At 44.4% G+C, this 15,083-nt stretch overlaps 1 protein-coding gene across 1 annotated transcript in view; it reads left to right on the forward strand.

The window, feature by feature from the left end:
- Window positions 1-15,083, forward strand: part of LOC144597984 (E-selectin-like) — a 51,776-nt gene that overhangs the window by 7,019 nt on the left and 29,674 nt on the right. The window contains exons 3-6 of the mRNA XM_078407849.1: window positions 3,977-4,225; window positions 5,322-5,399; window positions 10,162-10,545; window positions 13,325-13,432. Coding sequence (XP_078263975.1) covers window positions 3,977-4,225; window positions 5,322-5,399; window positions 10,162-10,545; window positions 13,325-13,432 — 819 coding nt within the window. The remainder of the gene's footprint in view (window positions 1-3,976; window positions 4,226-5,321; window positions 5,400-10,161; window positions 10,546-13,324; window positions 13,433-15,083) is intronic.

The following is a 15,083-nucleotide window of genomic DNA, read 5'->3' on the forward strand; positions in this document are numbered from 1 at the left end:
CCGCAAGGCTCGGTGTTGGGACCGCAGCTATTTACAATATACATCAATGATTTGGATGAAGGGATTAAAAGTACCATTAGCAAATTTGCCGATGATACAAAGCTAGGTGGCAGTGTGAACTGTGAGGAAGATGCTATGAGGTTGCAGGGTAACTTGGACAGGTTGTGTGAGTGGGCGGATGCATGGCAGATGCAGTTTAATGTGGATAAGTGTGAGGTTATCCACTTTGGTGGTAAGTATAGGAAGGCAGATTATTATTTGAATGGTGTCAAGTTAGGAAAAGGGGAAGTACAACGTGATCTGGGTGTCTTAGTGCACCAATCACTGAAAGGAAGCATGCAGGTACAGCAGGCAGTGAAGAAAGCCAATGGAATGTTGGCCTTCATAACAAGAGGAGTTGAGTATAGGAGCAAAGAGGTCCTTCTGCAGTTGTACAGGGCCCTAGTGAGACCGCACCTGGAGTACTGTGTGCAGTTTTGGTCTCCAAATTTGAGGAAGGATATTCTTGATATTGAGGGCGTGCAGCGTAGGTTTACTAGGTTAATTCCTGGAATAGCGGGACTGTCATATGTTGAAAGACTGGAGCGACTAGGTTTGTATACACTGGAATTTAGAAGGATGAGAGGGGATCTTATCGAAACGTATAAGATTATTAAGGGGTTGGACATGTTAGAGGCAGGAAACATGTTCCCAATGTTGGGGGAGTCCAGAACCAGGGGCCACAGTTTAAGAATAAGGGGTAGGCCATTTAGAACAGAGATGAGGAAAAACTTTTTTAGTCAGAGAGTTGTGAATCTGTGGAATTCTCTGCCTCAGAGGGCAGTGGAGGCCAATTCTCTGAATACATTCAAGAGAGAGCTAGATAGAGTTCTTAAGGATAGCGGAGTCAGGGGGTATGGGGAGAAGGCAGGAACGGGTTACTGATTGAGAATGATCAGCCATGATCACATTGAATGGCGGTGCTGGCTCGAAGGGCCGAATGGCCTACTCCTGCACCTATTGTCTATTGTCTATTGTCTATTACAGTTTAAATGTGTGAGTGAAATAAACCAGAGCAAAAAGAGACTACAGACATTTGGTTATTGAGTAGAGCTACTCACTTAACTCCAAGCCCTTGGTCAACAAAAGTAGGCTCTGTTTAATGTGGATAAAGAGATACTCACCTGACTTCCTGACTCTATTTGCGGGTGAGTTTCTAGATTTTCGTCTTTTGACAGTAGCCCATAGTTGTCTTTTCTGCTGAGTCTATTTCCCTTTAATCACATCAAATGAAGAGGAGGACAGGCAGTACCTGTGGGGAAAGATAGGGAATTGAAGGTTCAAAATAATGGCCTTTCGTCAGAACTTGGAAAAGATCAATGGGTCTTAAGATGTGGAGGAAGCAGGGGAGCAGAGGCCAGTTAATGGCAAAAGCTGGAAGAGATGACAAAATGTGTGATGGTGCTAAACAGGACAGTGCAGATGGAAGGTAGTGATGACAAAATGTGTGATGGTGCTAAACAGGACAGTGCAGATGGAAGGAAGACACAAAATGCTGGAGTAACTCAGCGGGTCAGGCAGCATCTCGGGAGAGAAGGAATGGGTCACGTTTCGGGTCAAGACCCTTCTTCAGACTGATGCATTTTGGTGCAAATGGAAGTTCTGCTTTGGTTTTACTGGAGCATCGGAATTAGGACTTTGCGCATTTTTTGCACGAGTATTTATTTTTTCATTTTTGTTTATTATATATTATCTCTGCGTATTATATTTACATGCCTTTTATTCTGCCTCAAGTAATAATTTCATTATTTTGTTGTTGGTACATAAGATAATTAAACACTTGACTCTTGACATGACTTGACCCTTGTCTGAAATTGTCAGATATCAACCCTTCCTTCACCCCTGCTTTGACCAATTTTATGGAAATAACATTTATTTTATGCCATTACCAATTTGCACAATCAAGTTGCTCATCCCAATGTTTGAATAGAAATCAGCAGAATATTTCTGTCAACATCTACAGATATTAGGGACAGATAAACGTTTTAAAATATTGCACCTTTCATCAAGGTTCTGAACCTCAGCGATCAGGAATGAATTCAGGATATTATTCTTTCTGAATTCGACTTTCTTTGCTTATTATTTTTTTAAAGATTCAAAGTACGTGCTGCAGTCTCCGTTACATAGCAGCAGCTAAAGGTATCGCACCATATTTCTATGCATTCATTAACGGGCTGTCAGCAAACTTTGCTTGATTAAATATGTTTTTAAATGTAAAAGATTTACTAATTGACTCAAATTGGTATTCAGTAGCAAAAGCGAATTATCCGCATTGAGAAAAAAAAAACTGTCCCCTCAGGTTTTGCAGGATGTTTGCTCATCAGAGAATTTGATGTCAGTCAGGGAAGTTACATTTGTGGGTTGAAACTACAAACGCAGAGAGCCGCAGTGCTGCACTGCACAAACAGACTAAAGAACATGAAGCTCGTATAACTATCAAAACATCAGCGACGAGAACAACTAGAGAGAAGAAAGCAAAAAAGAAACACAGAATTTTCCTAAAATGGTAGGTTATGTTATTTTATCTTTTACCCAGTGAAGAAAGCGAATGGAATGTTGGCCTTCATAACAAGAGGAGTTGAGTATAGGAGCAAAGAGGTCCTTCTGCAGTTGTACAGGGCCCTAGTGAGACCGCACTTGGAGTACTGTGTGCAGTTTTGGTCGCCAAATTTGAGGAAGGATATTCTTGCTATTGAGGGCGTGCAGCGTAGGTTTACTAGGTTAAGTCCCGGAATGGCGGGACTGTCATATGTTGAAAGACTGGAGCGACTAGGTTTGTATACACTGGAATTTAGAAGGATGAGAGGGGATCTTATCGAAACGTATAAGATTATTAAGGGGTTGGACACATTAGAGGCAGGAAACATGTTCCCAATGTTGGGGGAGTCCAGAACCAGGGGCCACAGTTTAAGAATAAGGGGCAGGCCATTTAGAACAGAGATGAGGAAAAACTTTTTTAGTCAGAGAGTTGTGAATCTGTGGAATTCTCTGCCTCAGAGGGCAGTGGAGGCCAATTCTCTGAATACATTCAAGAGAAAGCTAGATAGAGCTCTTAAGGATAGCAGAGTCAGGGGGTATGGGGAGAAGGCAGGAACGGGGTATTGATTGAGAATGATCAGCCATGATCACATTGAATGGCGGTGCTGGCTCGAAGGGCCGAATGGCCTACTCCTGCACCTATTGTCTATTGTCTATTGTCTACCCATTTTCTGTTCCTGAAGATTTATTTTTTAAATAGATGGTTGTCTCGTGTATGACTGCTGCTGAGACTGAATCAGTTTCCACAAGTGGGGTTCAGGAAACAGGGCAGTTTGCCGCCCGCACTCCCTCCTATTGTCTGCTGTCTGTAGATGGTGCAGTAGTTTAGTTGCTCATCCTGTTCCTTATGTAGTGGAATGCCATGGCCAATTCACCAAGTGATGACGGTTGCGCAGCAGCCCAGCGGTAGAGTTGCTGCCATGCAGCGCCAGAGATCCGGGTTCCATCCCGACTAGGGTGCTGTCTGTACGGAGTTTGTACGTTCTCCCTGTGACCTGCATGGGTTTTCTCCGAGATCTTCGGTTTTCTCCCACACTCCAAAGACGGACAGGTTTGTAGGTTAATTGGCTTGGTTTATGTGTAAATTGTTCCTAGTGTGTGTTAATGTGCGGGGATCGCTGGTCGGTGCGGACTCAGTGGGCCAAAGGGTCTTTTTCCGCGCTGTATCTCTAAACTAAACTAAAGCGTGGCCAGGCTTATCGCAGTGCAGGTGGTGGTGTTTGGGAAGCTAATATTCTGACCACCTTTTCTAAGTTTACCATACATCTATTGCTGATTGTGGTACAATTGTATCGTGTAGCCCATCTGGATCATTTGCCTCCATGGACTCTTTGACTTACTTCCTTTTGTCCAGAGCCTTTTTGTGGATGACAAACATCTGGCTTTAAACGAATTGGAGGTTCTTTGGAAAGACGAGAAACACCAGTTAAAGTGCTGCTGCAGCAAGGTGTGGCTGCCAACTATTGGGAGGTGGAAGTGGTGGGCTCCTGTCAGGACCTGACTTTGGTACAGGACTTAGATTTTCCCACCACTCTGTGTTTAGCCATGGTTTTTGTGACCAGTCCAATTGAGTCTCGGGCTAATGGCAAGTCCAAGGAGGCTGGTGCTTGGGGACTGATAGCGATAATAATACCATTAAATATCAAGGGTAGGTGACCAGTCTTACTCTTGTTTAAGTTCGTCATTGCCTGACACTTTCCCAGCACAAGCTTTAACAGGCCTGACCCGAGGGTCCTCTTGGTCTTGTCGCAAATGCGGCATCATTTGCTAGGCAGTTGCAAATGGAGTTGAACACTGCGCAAACATCAGCGAACATCCCCATTTCTGACCTGATGATGGAAAGAGAGTCATCGATGAAGCCTAGGACATTGCTCTGAGGATGTTCTGGGGATGGGATGATCGGCCTCCAACACCTACAACCATCTGGAGTCAAGAGTCAATGTGTGTTTTATTGTCATGTGTCCCAAAACTGAGCAATGAAATTCTTCCTTGCAGCAGCACAACAGATATTTAAACATCGTACTCTGTAAAACCAATAATAAACAACAACAAAAATGTTCAGTATATATTTTTAAAAACAGACATTAGTAGTGCAAAGTCAAAAATAATGGCCCCAGGTCTCTATAGTATTTGGAGGTTGTAGTGTTTAACAGCTTGTTGGTTGTAGGGAACAAGCTGCTCCTGAACCTGGACGTTACAGTTTTCAGGCTCCTATATCGCCTTCCCGATGGTAGGAGTGAAATGAGAGCGTGGCTTGGGTGGTGTGGGTCTCTGATGATGCTGGCTGCCTTTGTGAGGCAGTGACTCCTGTAGTTCCCTTCGATGGTGGGGAGGTCAGTACCCGTGATGGATGGATTGGATAATACCAGGTGTCACCTGTAGTGGGTGTCACCTGTAGTGGGTATCACCTCGTTGAGGTACCTGGAGAGGGGGGTCACCTCCCAGTGGGTGTGAGGAATGGCATGTGGAGAAGTGTTTTCACTGTCACTCAGTGCTTAAAGGGAGGGTCTGTCACATTAACCGCAAGTCATAAAAACTCTTTAGAAATCCTATGCCAAGCGAGCAGGACACAGATTGAGATAAAATCTGCAGGAAATTGTGGTTAAAAAAAAATAGAAATGGTGTAAAATTTGATTAATACCTTGAGATGAAACTGTATTCTGTAATATGCCATGTGCATATTGTGTTCATTTATTATTTACATGGAAGATTCTAATGTATATTTTTTCTTTTCTATCAATGGGCCTTTCATGTCAAACTCTGTAAAAAGCATTGGATTCAGAAGGGCATTTCTCAGGCTTGGATTTTGGTTGTGATATATGGTAAGTTTTTATTCTTCTATTTCTCTACAAATGTTGTAATTTTGGCATAGATTATTTTCCTCCAGGAGAGGAGGGAAGTTAACACCTGCACATTTTCCTTCCTCCAATGTTTATGATTTCAAGTCCCATCTAAAGACATGAGCACAAAATTTAGGCTGAATCTCCAGTGTAGTGTCAGCGGGGTAATGCATTTTTGAATGTGGCTTATTTCAGAAGTTGTGTTCTGAGGCTCTGTCCTCTGGCTCAGATGGACATACAAGACTTCAAAAAACTACTTTACAAAAGAGAATGGGAATTATCTACAATCATGATCAATTTTTTACTCTCACAAGAGGAAAGAAAGAGGAATAGGAGTAAATGGCCCTTCTAGCTTGCTTCAGCATTCAATAAGATCCAGGTAGATCTGATCTTGGCTTGTCTTCATTTTTTTGTCTAATCCCCATAACCCTTATTTCCCCCAGAGTCATGAATATAGAGTCATGAAATTATGGAGTCATGGAGTCATATCGCTTGAAAACTGGCACTTGGCCCACTGCGTCTATGTCAATCATCGATTATCTATCTCCATACTTGATAGCTCATCCATCGATGATTGATAACCCTTCTCTCAGTCTCAGGGGTCAACTGCTTATCCTGAGCCTAGACTCACTATTTCTGACCAGGGGACATATCCTCACAGCATCTACATTGCCAATTCCCCTCAGAATCTTCCATATTCCAATCAATATGATAGATTATCTGGCATATGCCACGTTGATGGCTTGTGGGAGTTTACTGTTTGGAAATTGGTCTCTTTGTGGTTCATGCTACACCAGTGGCCACAATCCATGAAGAGGTTCACTAACTCTAAATTGCTTTGCTATGTGCTGAGATAGTGTAAAATGCTCTATAAATGTAATTATTCCAATATTTCCTTTTTGATGGATTACCTCGTTAACTTTCTCACTTCAACAGACTCTGCAATCACCTCTTGCATTACATACATCTATTTGTTTATGTTACCATTATCTTGCCGATTCAAGCTTGTTCCCACATTTTAACATCTCGCTATTACATAATGCGTTGCCAAGTGAATAATAACTTTCTCCTCAAGTCAGGCAATTCCTCTTCATTGTTTGTAACTTCAGTTTGAAACACTTTCGACACCAGAAAGTTTTCTTGTTAATCAAATGACATCTCAGTACTAGTTGTCAGGCATCCTTCACCATAATTCTCCACCATGGCTGATGGTCTATGGCTCTGTGGTCTATGGTACTTCATTTGTCACAGGTATAGGTACGTGTCACAATTATCACGTTGTCACAGGGGTACAGTGAAATTCATTTTTGTTAACAGTTCAGTACAGGTATCACGATACATAACGACTTAGATACATATCAGATAAGCATCTCAGATACAGTTAAAATGTACAGCAGTAGTACACTAATACAGTGCACAGCATCCCCTGTTAGGCGCCATCTTCAGGTCCCAGTTGTTGTAAGTCCAGGGATCTTGATCTGACCATGAAGGTCTGTTGTCCTGGTGGCATATAAAATGAAGACACATCACGTGGGTCACTTTAAAGACAACACTGCTACTGATGCAAAAATCCTACATAATAACTTTTGGATCGACTGGGCTTACAATGGATGGACTGGGCTTATATTCACTGGAATTTAGAAGGATCTTATTGAAACATACTATATAAAAGTCGTAAGGAGTCGGACAGGTTAGATGCAGGAAAAACTTTCCCGATGTTGGGGGTGTCCAGAACTCGGGGTCACAGTTTAAGAATAAGGGGTAGGCCATTTAGGACTGAGATGAGGAAAAACTTTTTATAGACAATAGACAATAGACAATAGGTGCAGGAGTAGGCCATTCAGCCCTTCGAGCCAGCACCGCCATTCAATGCGATCATGGCTGATCACTCTCAATCAGTACCCCGTTCCTGCCTTCTCCCCATACCCCCTCACTCCGCTATCCTTAACAGCTCTATCCAGCTCTCTCTTGAAAGCATCCAACGAACTGGCCTCCACTGCCTTCTGAGGCAGAGAATTCCACACCTTCACCACTCTCTGACTGAAAAAGTTCTTCCTCATCTCCGTTCTAAATGGCCTACCCCTTATTCTTAAACTGTGGCCCCTTGTTCTGGACTCCCCCAACATTGGGAACATGTTTCCTGCCTCTAATGTGTCCAATCCCCTAATTATCTTATATGTTTCAATAAGATCCCCCCTCATCCTTCTAAATTCCAGTGTATACAAGCCCAATCGCTCCAGCCTTTCAACATACGACAGTCCCGCCATTCCGGGAATTAACCTAGTGAACCTACGCTGCACGCCCTCCATAGCAAGAATATCCTTCCTCAAATTTGGAGACCAAAACTGCACACAGTACTCCAGGTGCGGTCTCACCAGGGCCCGGTACAACTGTAGAAGGACCTCTTTGCTCCTATACTCAACTCCTCTTGTTACGAAGGCCAACATTCCATTGGCTTTCTTCACTGCCTGCTGTACCTGCATGCTTCCTTTCATTGACTGATGCACTAGGACACCCAGAACTCCCCCTCCTCCTAACTTGACACCATTCAGATAATAATCTGCCTTTCTATTCTTACTTCCAAAGTGAATAACCTCACACTTATCTACATTAAACTGCATCTGCCATGTATCTGCCCACTCACACAACCTGTCCAAGTCACCCTGCAGCCTTATTGCATCTTCCTCACAATTCACACTACCCCCCAGCTTAGTATCATCTGCAAATTTGCTAATGGTACTTTTAATCCCTTCGTCTAAGTCATTAATGTATATCGTAAATAGCTGGGGTCCCAGCACCGAACCTTGCGGTACCCCACTGGTCACTGCCTCCCATTCCGAAAGGGACCCATTTATCCCCACTCTTTGCTTTCTGTCTGTCAACCAATTTTCTATCCATGTCAGTACCCTACCCCCAATACCATGTGCCCTAATTTTGCCCACTAATCTCCTGTGTGGGACCTTGTCGAAGGCTTTCTGAAAGTCGAGGTACACCACATCCACTGACTCTCCCTTGTCAATTTTCCTAGTTACATCCTCAAAAAATTCCAGTAGATTTGTCAAGCATGATTTCCCCTTCGTAAATCCATGCTGACTTGGAATGATCCCGTTACTGCTATCCAAATGCTCAGCAATTTCGTCTTTTATAATTGACTCCAGCATCTTCCCCACCACTGATGTCAGACTAACTGGTCTATAATTACCCGTTTTCTCTCTCCCTCCTTTCTTAAAAAGTGGGGTAACATTTGCTATCCTCCAATCCACCGGAACTGATCCTGAATCTATAGAACATTGAAAAATGATCTCCAATGCTTCCACTATTTCTAGAGCCACCTCCTTAAGTACCCTGGGATGCAGACCATCAGGCCCTGGGGATTTATCAGCCTTCAGTCCCATCAGTCTACCCAAAACCATTTCCTGCCTAATGTGGATTTCCTTCAGTTCCTCCATCACCCTAGGTTCTCCGACCCCTAGAACATTTGGGAGATTGTGTGTATCTTCCTCAGTGAAGACAGATCCAAAGTAACGGTTTAACTCGTCTGCCATTTCTTTGTTCCCCATAATAAATTCCCCTGTTTCTGTCTTCAAGGGACCCACATTTGCCTTGACTATTTTTTTCCTCTTCACGTACCTAAAAAAACTTTTGCTATCCTCCTTTATATTATTGGCTAGTTTACCCTCGTACCTCATCTTTTCTCCCCGTATTGCCTTTTTAGTTAACTTTTGTTGCTCTTTAAAAGAGTCCCAATCCTCTGTCTTCCCACTCTTCTTTGCCATGTTATACTTCCTCTCCTTAATTTTTATGCTGTCCCTGACTTCCCTTGTCAGCCACAGGTGTCTCTTACTCCCCTTAGAGTCTTTCCGCCTCTTTGGAATAAATTGATCCTGCAACCTCTGCATTATTCCCAGGAATACCTGCCATTGCTGTTCTACCGTCTTCCCTGCTAGGGCCTCCTTCCAGTCAATTTTGGCCAGCTCCTGCTTCATGCCTCCGTAATCCCCTTTGCTATACTGTAATACCAACACTTCCGATTTTCCCTTCTGCCTTTCCATTTGCAGAGTAAAACTTATCATGTTGTGATCACTGCCTCCTAATGGCTCTTTTACCTCTAGTCCCCTTATCAGATCAGGATCATTACACAACACTAAATCCAGAATTGCCTTCTCCCTGGTAGGCTCCAGTACAAGCTGTTCTAAGAATCCATCTCGAAGGCACTCTACAAACTCTCTTTCCTGGGGTCCATTTCCAACCTGATTTTCCCAGTCTACCTGCATGTTGAAATCTCCCATAACCACCGTAGCATTACATTTTTGACACGCCAATTTTATCTCCTGATTCAACTTGCACCCTATGTCGAGGCTACTGTTTGGGGGCCTATAGATAACTCCCATTAGGGTCTTTTTACCCTTACAATTTCTCATTTCTATCCATACTGATTCAACATCTCCTGATTCTGGAGTTGTGAATCTGTGGAGTTCTCTGCCATAGAAGGCAGTGGAGGACAATTCACTGGATGTATTCAAGAGAGAATTAGATCGAGCTCTTAGGGCTAATGGAATGCAGGGATATGAACAAAAAAAGCAGGAACAGGGTACTGATACTGGATGATCAGCCATGATCATAAGGGCCGAATGGCCTACTCCTGCACCTACTTTCTATGTTTTCACTTTACTGCCATGCTGGTGTTAACTTGCCTCTTTCCAGTATATTCCATTTTTTTATTACATGTTTGTTGTTTTCACAGAACTTGTGAGTTGGGAAGGAGTCCAGACGTGGAATTATGAATATTCTCTGACAGAAATGACATGGCCAGCTGCCAGAGAGTACTGTCAAAAGTCCTTCACTGACCTAGTTGCCATTCAGAACGAAGAGGAAATTAATTATCTCAATCAGATGTTGCCAAAAAGCCCAACTTACTACTGGATTGGAATCAGGAAGATTGGTGGTGTTTGGACCTGGGTTGGAACAAATAAATCACTGGGTGAAGAAGCAGAAAACTGGGCTGCAGGTGAACCAACTCTCGGGGGCGAGGATTGTGTAGAAATTTACATAAAAAGAGCAAAGGAAGCGGGCAAATGGAACAATGAACCGTGCACAGAAAGAGAGAAACGGGCTTTATGCTACCTAGGTAAGGCCCAGTTCACCTCTTTCTTTGAAATATATTTAACTTTAAAAATTAGTTACTAAACGTTTACTAAAAAAAAATGGGCGTGCAGTGCTGATTTGATGCCAGGACTGCCAAATGGATCTTAATGGTTCAGCTGTCTCAACCTTCGGTAGGTAATCATATGTTCAGCAGCAGCAAGTACATCCCAGTGACGGTGAGTTGCTGATTAGTTTACATTAAATGGTGAAATAAATGAAGAAATGTGTGGTGTTTTTCAGGGGAGGATAAGGTGGTTTTTCATCCATGGGAGGTGATGTGATAAGTGCTGAACGATCTTAACCCACAACTTGCTGTTTAGTTTAGTTTAGAGATACAGCGTGGAAACAGGCCCTTCGGCCCACCGGATCCGCACCGACCACCGTTCCCCACACATTAACACTATCCTACACACACCAGGGACAATTTTTATATTTACCAAGCCAATTAACCTACGTCTTTGGAGTGTGGGAGGAAACCGAAGATCTCGGCGAAAACTCACGTAGGTCACGGGAAGAAAGTACAAACCCCGTACAGACACCACCCGTAGTCGGGATTGAACCCGGGTCTCCGGCGCAGCAAGCGTTGTAGGGCAGCAACTCTACCACTGCGCCACCGTGCCGCCCTGTTACTTTGTACAGATCTTCCAAGGGCTTATTTGCAGCCTAAAGGCTGCTCCACCCTCACAGCAAGGCCCCCATTGCACGACAACAGGATGTTACGTAAACCCAGGGTATTCAGGAACCTTCAGAAAATGCTACATGTGAGTTGTGTGCACTCCAGTTAAAAAAAAATCCTCGATCAAACTTGCCACCTGACCCAGCAACAACCGTAATGCCAAGGCTCTCCATGAGCATTTATGCACTGAAGTAAAAGCAGCCTAGAGCCAGAGATATTCACAGCACTTTGCAATTGATCATCTACTGATAATCAGGCAGCTTTTAATGTTTTAGATTTTTTAGATTTACAGATACAGCGCGGAAACAGGCCCTTCGGCCCACCGGGTCCGCGCCGCCCAGCGATCCCCGCACACTAACACTACTAGGGACAATTTTTACATTTGCCCAGCCAATTAACCTACAAACCTGTACGTCTTTGGAGTGTGGGAGGAAACCGAAGATCTCGGAGAAAACCTACGCAGATCACGGGGAGAACGTACAAACTCCGTACAGACGGCGCCCGTAGTCAGGATCGAACCCGGGGCTCCGGCGCTGCATTCGCTGTAAGGCAGCAACTCTACCGCTGCGCCACCGTACATGAATACATGAATCGTCCAGGCTGATTGTCCTCCCACAATATCCACACATACACTCGCTGAAGGCATCCCTGAGCAATGAGGGAGCGGGAAACTGGGAATACAACATTACTCGAGGGTTTTGATATTAATTGTAGTTCCACTACAATTTTCGAGGCAGAGATACCCTATTAAACAAAAGAATGGGATTGAAGCTATCCTAACCCTAATCCAAGGACACACAGCGAGTACTTAAAAATAGTGCTCTTCTGTTTAACTTCCAGTGAGGATGATGAAAACTATACTGGAGACACAAGGAACTGTAGATGCTGGAATCTTGAGTAAAACATAAAGTGCTGGAGTAACTCAGTGGGTCAGGTAGCAGGAAATGGATAATCGTTAATTTGGGTCAAAACCCAAACCATCACCCATCTATTCCCTCTGTAGATGCTGCCTGCCCTGCTGAATTACTCCAGCACTTTGTCTTTTACATAAAACTATGCTTCTTTACTTAAAGAATATTAAATGGTAGGATTACTTTTTTCAGATACCTAACTAAGATTGGTCAACTGACCTGGATAGAGAAGGTAGTAGGCTGTAGAATTAGAAACTGCAAGTCAGGGCCGGTACACTGATCAACAGAAAATAAACATTGGTCACATCTGTGTGTCAAACTGTATTGATACCATGTAGCTGTAGACATAAGGTGCAGGATCTTCCTCTGAAGGAGCATCCATTAGAAATGTGGGTGTACACTGCCGACGACAATCCCTTTTAAAGTGTGTTGGAAATATGGGAGGTACATGCTCAAATTAGTCAAAATGTGCTCCCATGATGTGAGGCTCATGGTCATGTGCGCAGATGTGAAAAGAGTCGTTTAGGATTACAATTTCCTTGCCGGAGATGCGATTGTTTTCCGGATCGTATCTCCGGTCGCTCTGCGGCTTAACACCATGGAGCAGGAGGCCTTGCCTGGGACTGACTTTGAGCCCCACCGAGGGGCATGAACTTACCATCTGAGCGTGTGATTCCTTGCCTGGGATCGACGCTCCAACCGCGGCCTTCGGACTTTAACATCGAGGAGCTCGCAATCTTGGGTTGAGACCGGTCGGGAGCTCCAAAGCTGCACAAGGTTTGACAAGCCCCGACCAGGGGTAGATCGCCCGGGGTGGGGGAGCTGAGACCCCCTCCACCCAATGCAGGAGCTTGATCGCCCCGACAAGGAAAGCTCGCCGCCGGCTACGGGAGTCAAGATCGTCCCGTCAACGGAAGGTTAGAGGCCCCTGACCGCTGGAGGACAAAGAAGGGAGAGATTGAACTTTTTTTCGCCTTCCATCACAGTGAGGAATGTGGAGGAGTCACTGTGGTGGATGTTCATGTTAAAATGTATTTTGTGTGTCCTGTTGCTTTTTATTGTTATGACTGTATGGCAAAACAAATTCCTCATATGTTGCAAAAACATACTTGGCTGATAAAGTGTGATTGTGGTTGTGATTGATTGTGATTAATGCATTTGCTTTCTTTTGACAGCTTCGTGCAAAGCTGCATCGTGCAGTGGAAATGGAGAATGTGTGGAAAATATCGGCAATTATACGTGCCGGTGCAGTGAAGGGTATCATGGGTCAGAGTGTCAACATGGTAAGTGCGGCAAGCCCGTCGTGGTTGATTTTAAGATTGAAGTTCTATTGCACAGTTAAAATAAATTGTTGAAAATATTAAGAAAAAGTACTCGTGTCGTGACCTCTCTGTCGCGGGCGTTTCTGAGGTTATCTCACTGGGCTCAGGGTTACAAACCCTTTTCCCCTTCCCCTCCCCCTCCCCTTTAACACCGCTCTTCCCCCCTCCCTCCCCCAAACCAGCCCCCTCAACAACCCCACTCCCCTGCCACAGACTCTCTCACGAGAGAGAGGGTCTGCCATCTTCTACACTGCCGTGTGCTGGGGTAGCAGGGCGAAGGCCGCGGACACCAACAGAATCAACAAGCTCATCAGGAAGGCTGGCTCCGTCCTGGGGGCGGAGTTGGATTCATGGGAGGTGGTTTTGGAGGGGAGGATGCTCCTCAAACTGCGGAGCATCTTGGACAATACAGCTCACACTGGTCAACCTGAGGAGCACCTTCAGCAACAGACTGGTTCCACCAAGATGCAGCACAGAATGCCACAGGAGATCCTTTTTCCCTGTGGCTATCAAACTGTACAACTCTTCCCCTTCTGTCATGGGGTAAACTGACTCCCCCTACCCCCCCCCCCCCCAATCTTTGCACATCCCCAATCCTGGACTTTCCACTTGTCACTTTCATTTCATGTTTCATGTATCTTGTTGTGTTTTTTTAACTGTAGGCAGACCAGACTCCTGGGATAAGTAAAGATCTATCGTACGGTACCAGAGGTCAGAATTGAACCTGGGATGTTGGATGTAAGAGGCAGCAGCTTCATGAGCTGAGCCACTGTGCTACCCAAATGCAATCCAATTTCTGTAAAAAAACATCATGTGGCTTTCTAAACAAAATGGTCAATTATGATATTTCATTTTCTGGATCAATTTATTCTTTTTCCAGCACTTTTAAAATATATTTTAATAGTTAACTAAACATTTCCCTGCTTGTGAAAATTCTCTGGATGAAATCTACAATTCATCTAGTTTGCTGACAGCACAGCTACAGATGCCAGAGACCCTCTCATCTCACAACAGCAGGCACCTTAGCTGCCCTTAGGAGATCCCTCCCTCATCAGATGCTGCTCCACCCATTGAGTTTATTCAGCAGTTTATTGCTATCTTTATTCAAATTGTAATTCACAATTTTTAAATATGCTGTCAGTGATCTCTGCAAAGTTATACATCACCTAACCCATTCTAGATTCAAATCACTTAAATTATTCAACTCAAGGCAGGGCACCAAGGTGGCACAACGGTAGAGTTGCTGCTTTACAGCACTTGCAACGCCAGAGACGCAGGTTCGATCCCGACCACGGGTGCTGTCCGTACGGAGTTTGTACGTTCTCCCCATGACCACTTGGGTTTTCTCCGAGATCTTCGGTTTTCTCCGAGATCTTCGGTTTCCTCCCACACTCTAAAGACGTACAGGTTTGTAGGTTAATTGGCTTGTACACTTGGTATCAGTGTAAATTGTCCCCAGTGTGTGTAGGCTTGTGTTAATGTGCGGGGATCGTTGGTCGGTGCAGATTCGGTGGGCCGAAGGGCCTGTTTCCGCGCTGTATCTCTAAACTAGCTCATAGATCTTGTCTGAGCCTGAAGAAGGGTCCCGACCCAAACGTCATCCATCCTTTTT

Source organism: Rhinoraja longicauda, chromosome 11 (genome assembly GCF_053455715.1).
Source record: "Rhinoraja longicauda isolate Sanriku21f chromosome 11, sRhiLon1.1, whole genome shotgun sequence".
Classification (NCBI taxonomy): Eukaryota; Metazoa; Chordata; class Chondrichthyes; order Rajiformes; family Arhynchobatidae; genus Rhinoraja; species Rhinoraja longicauda.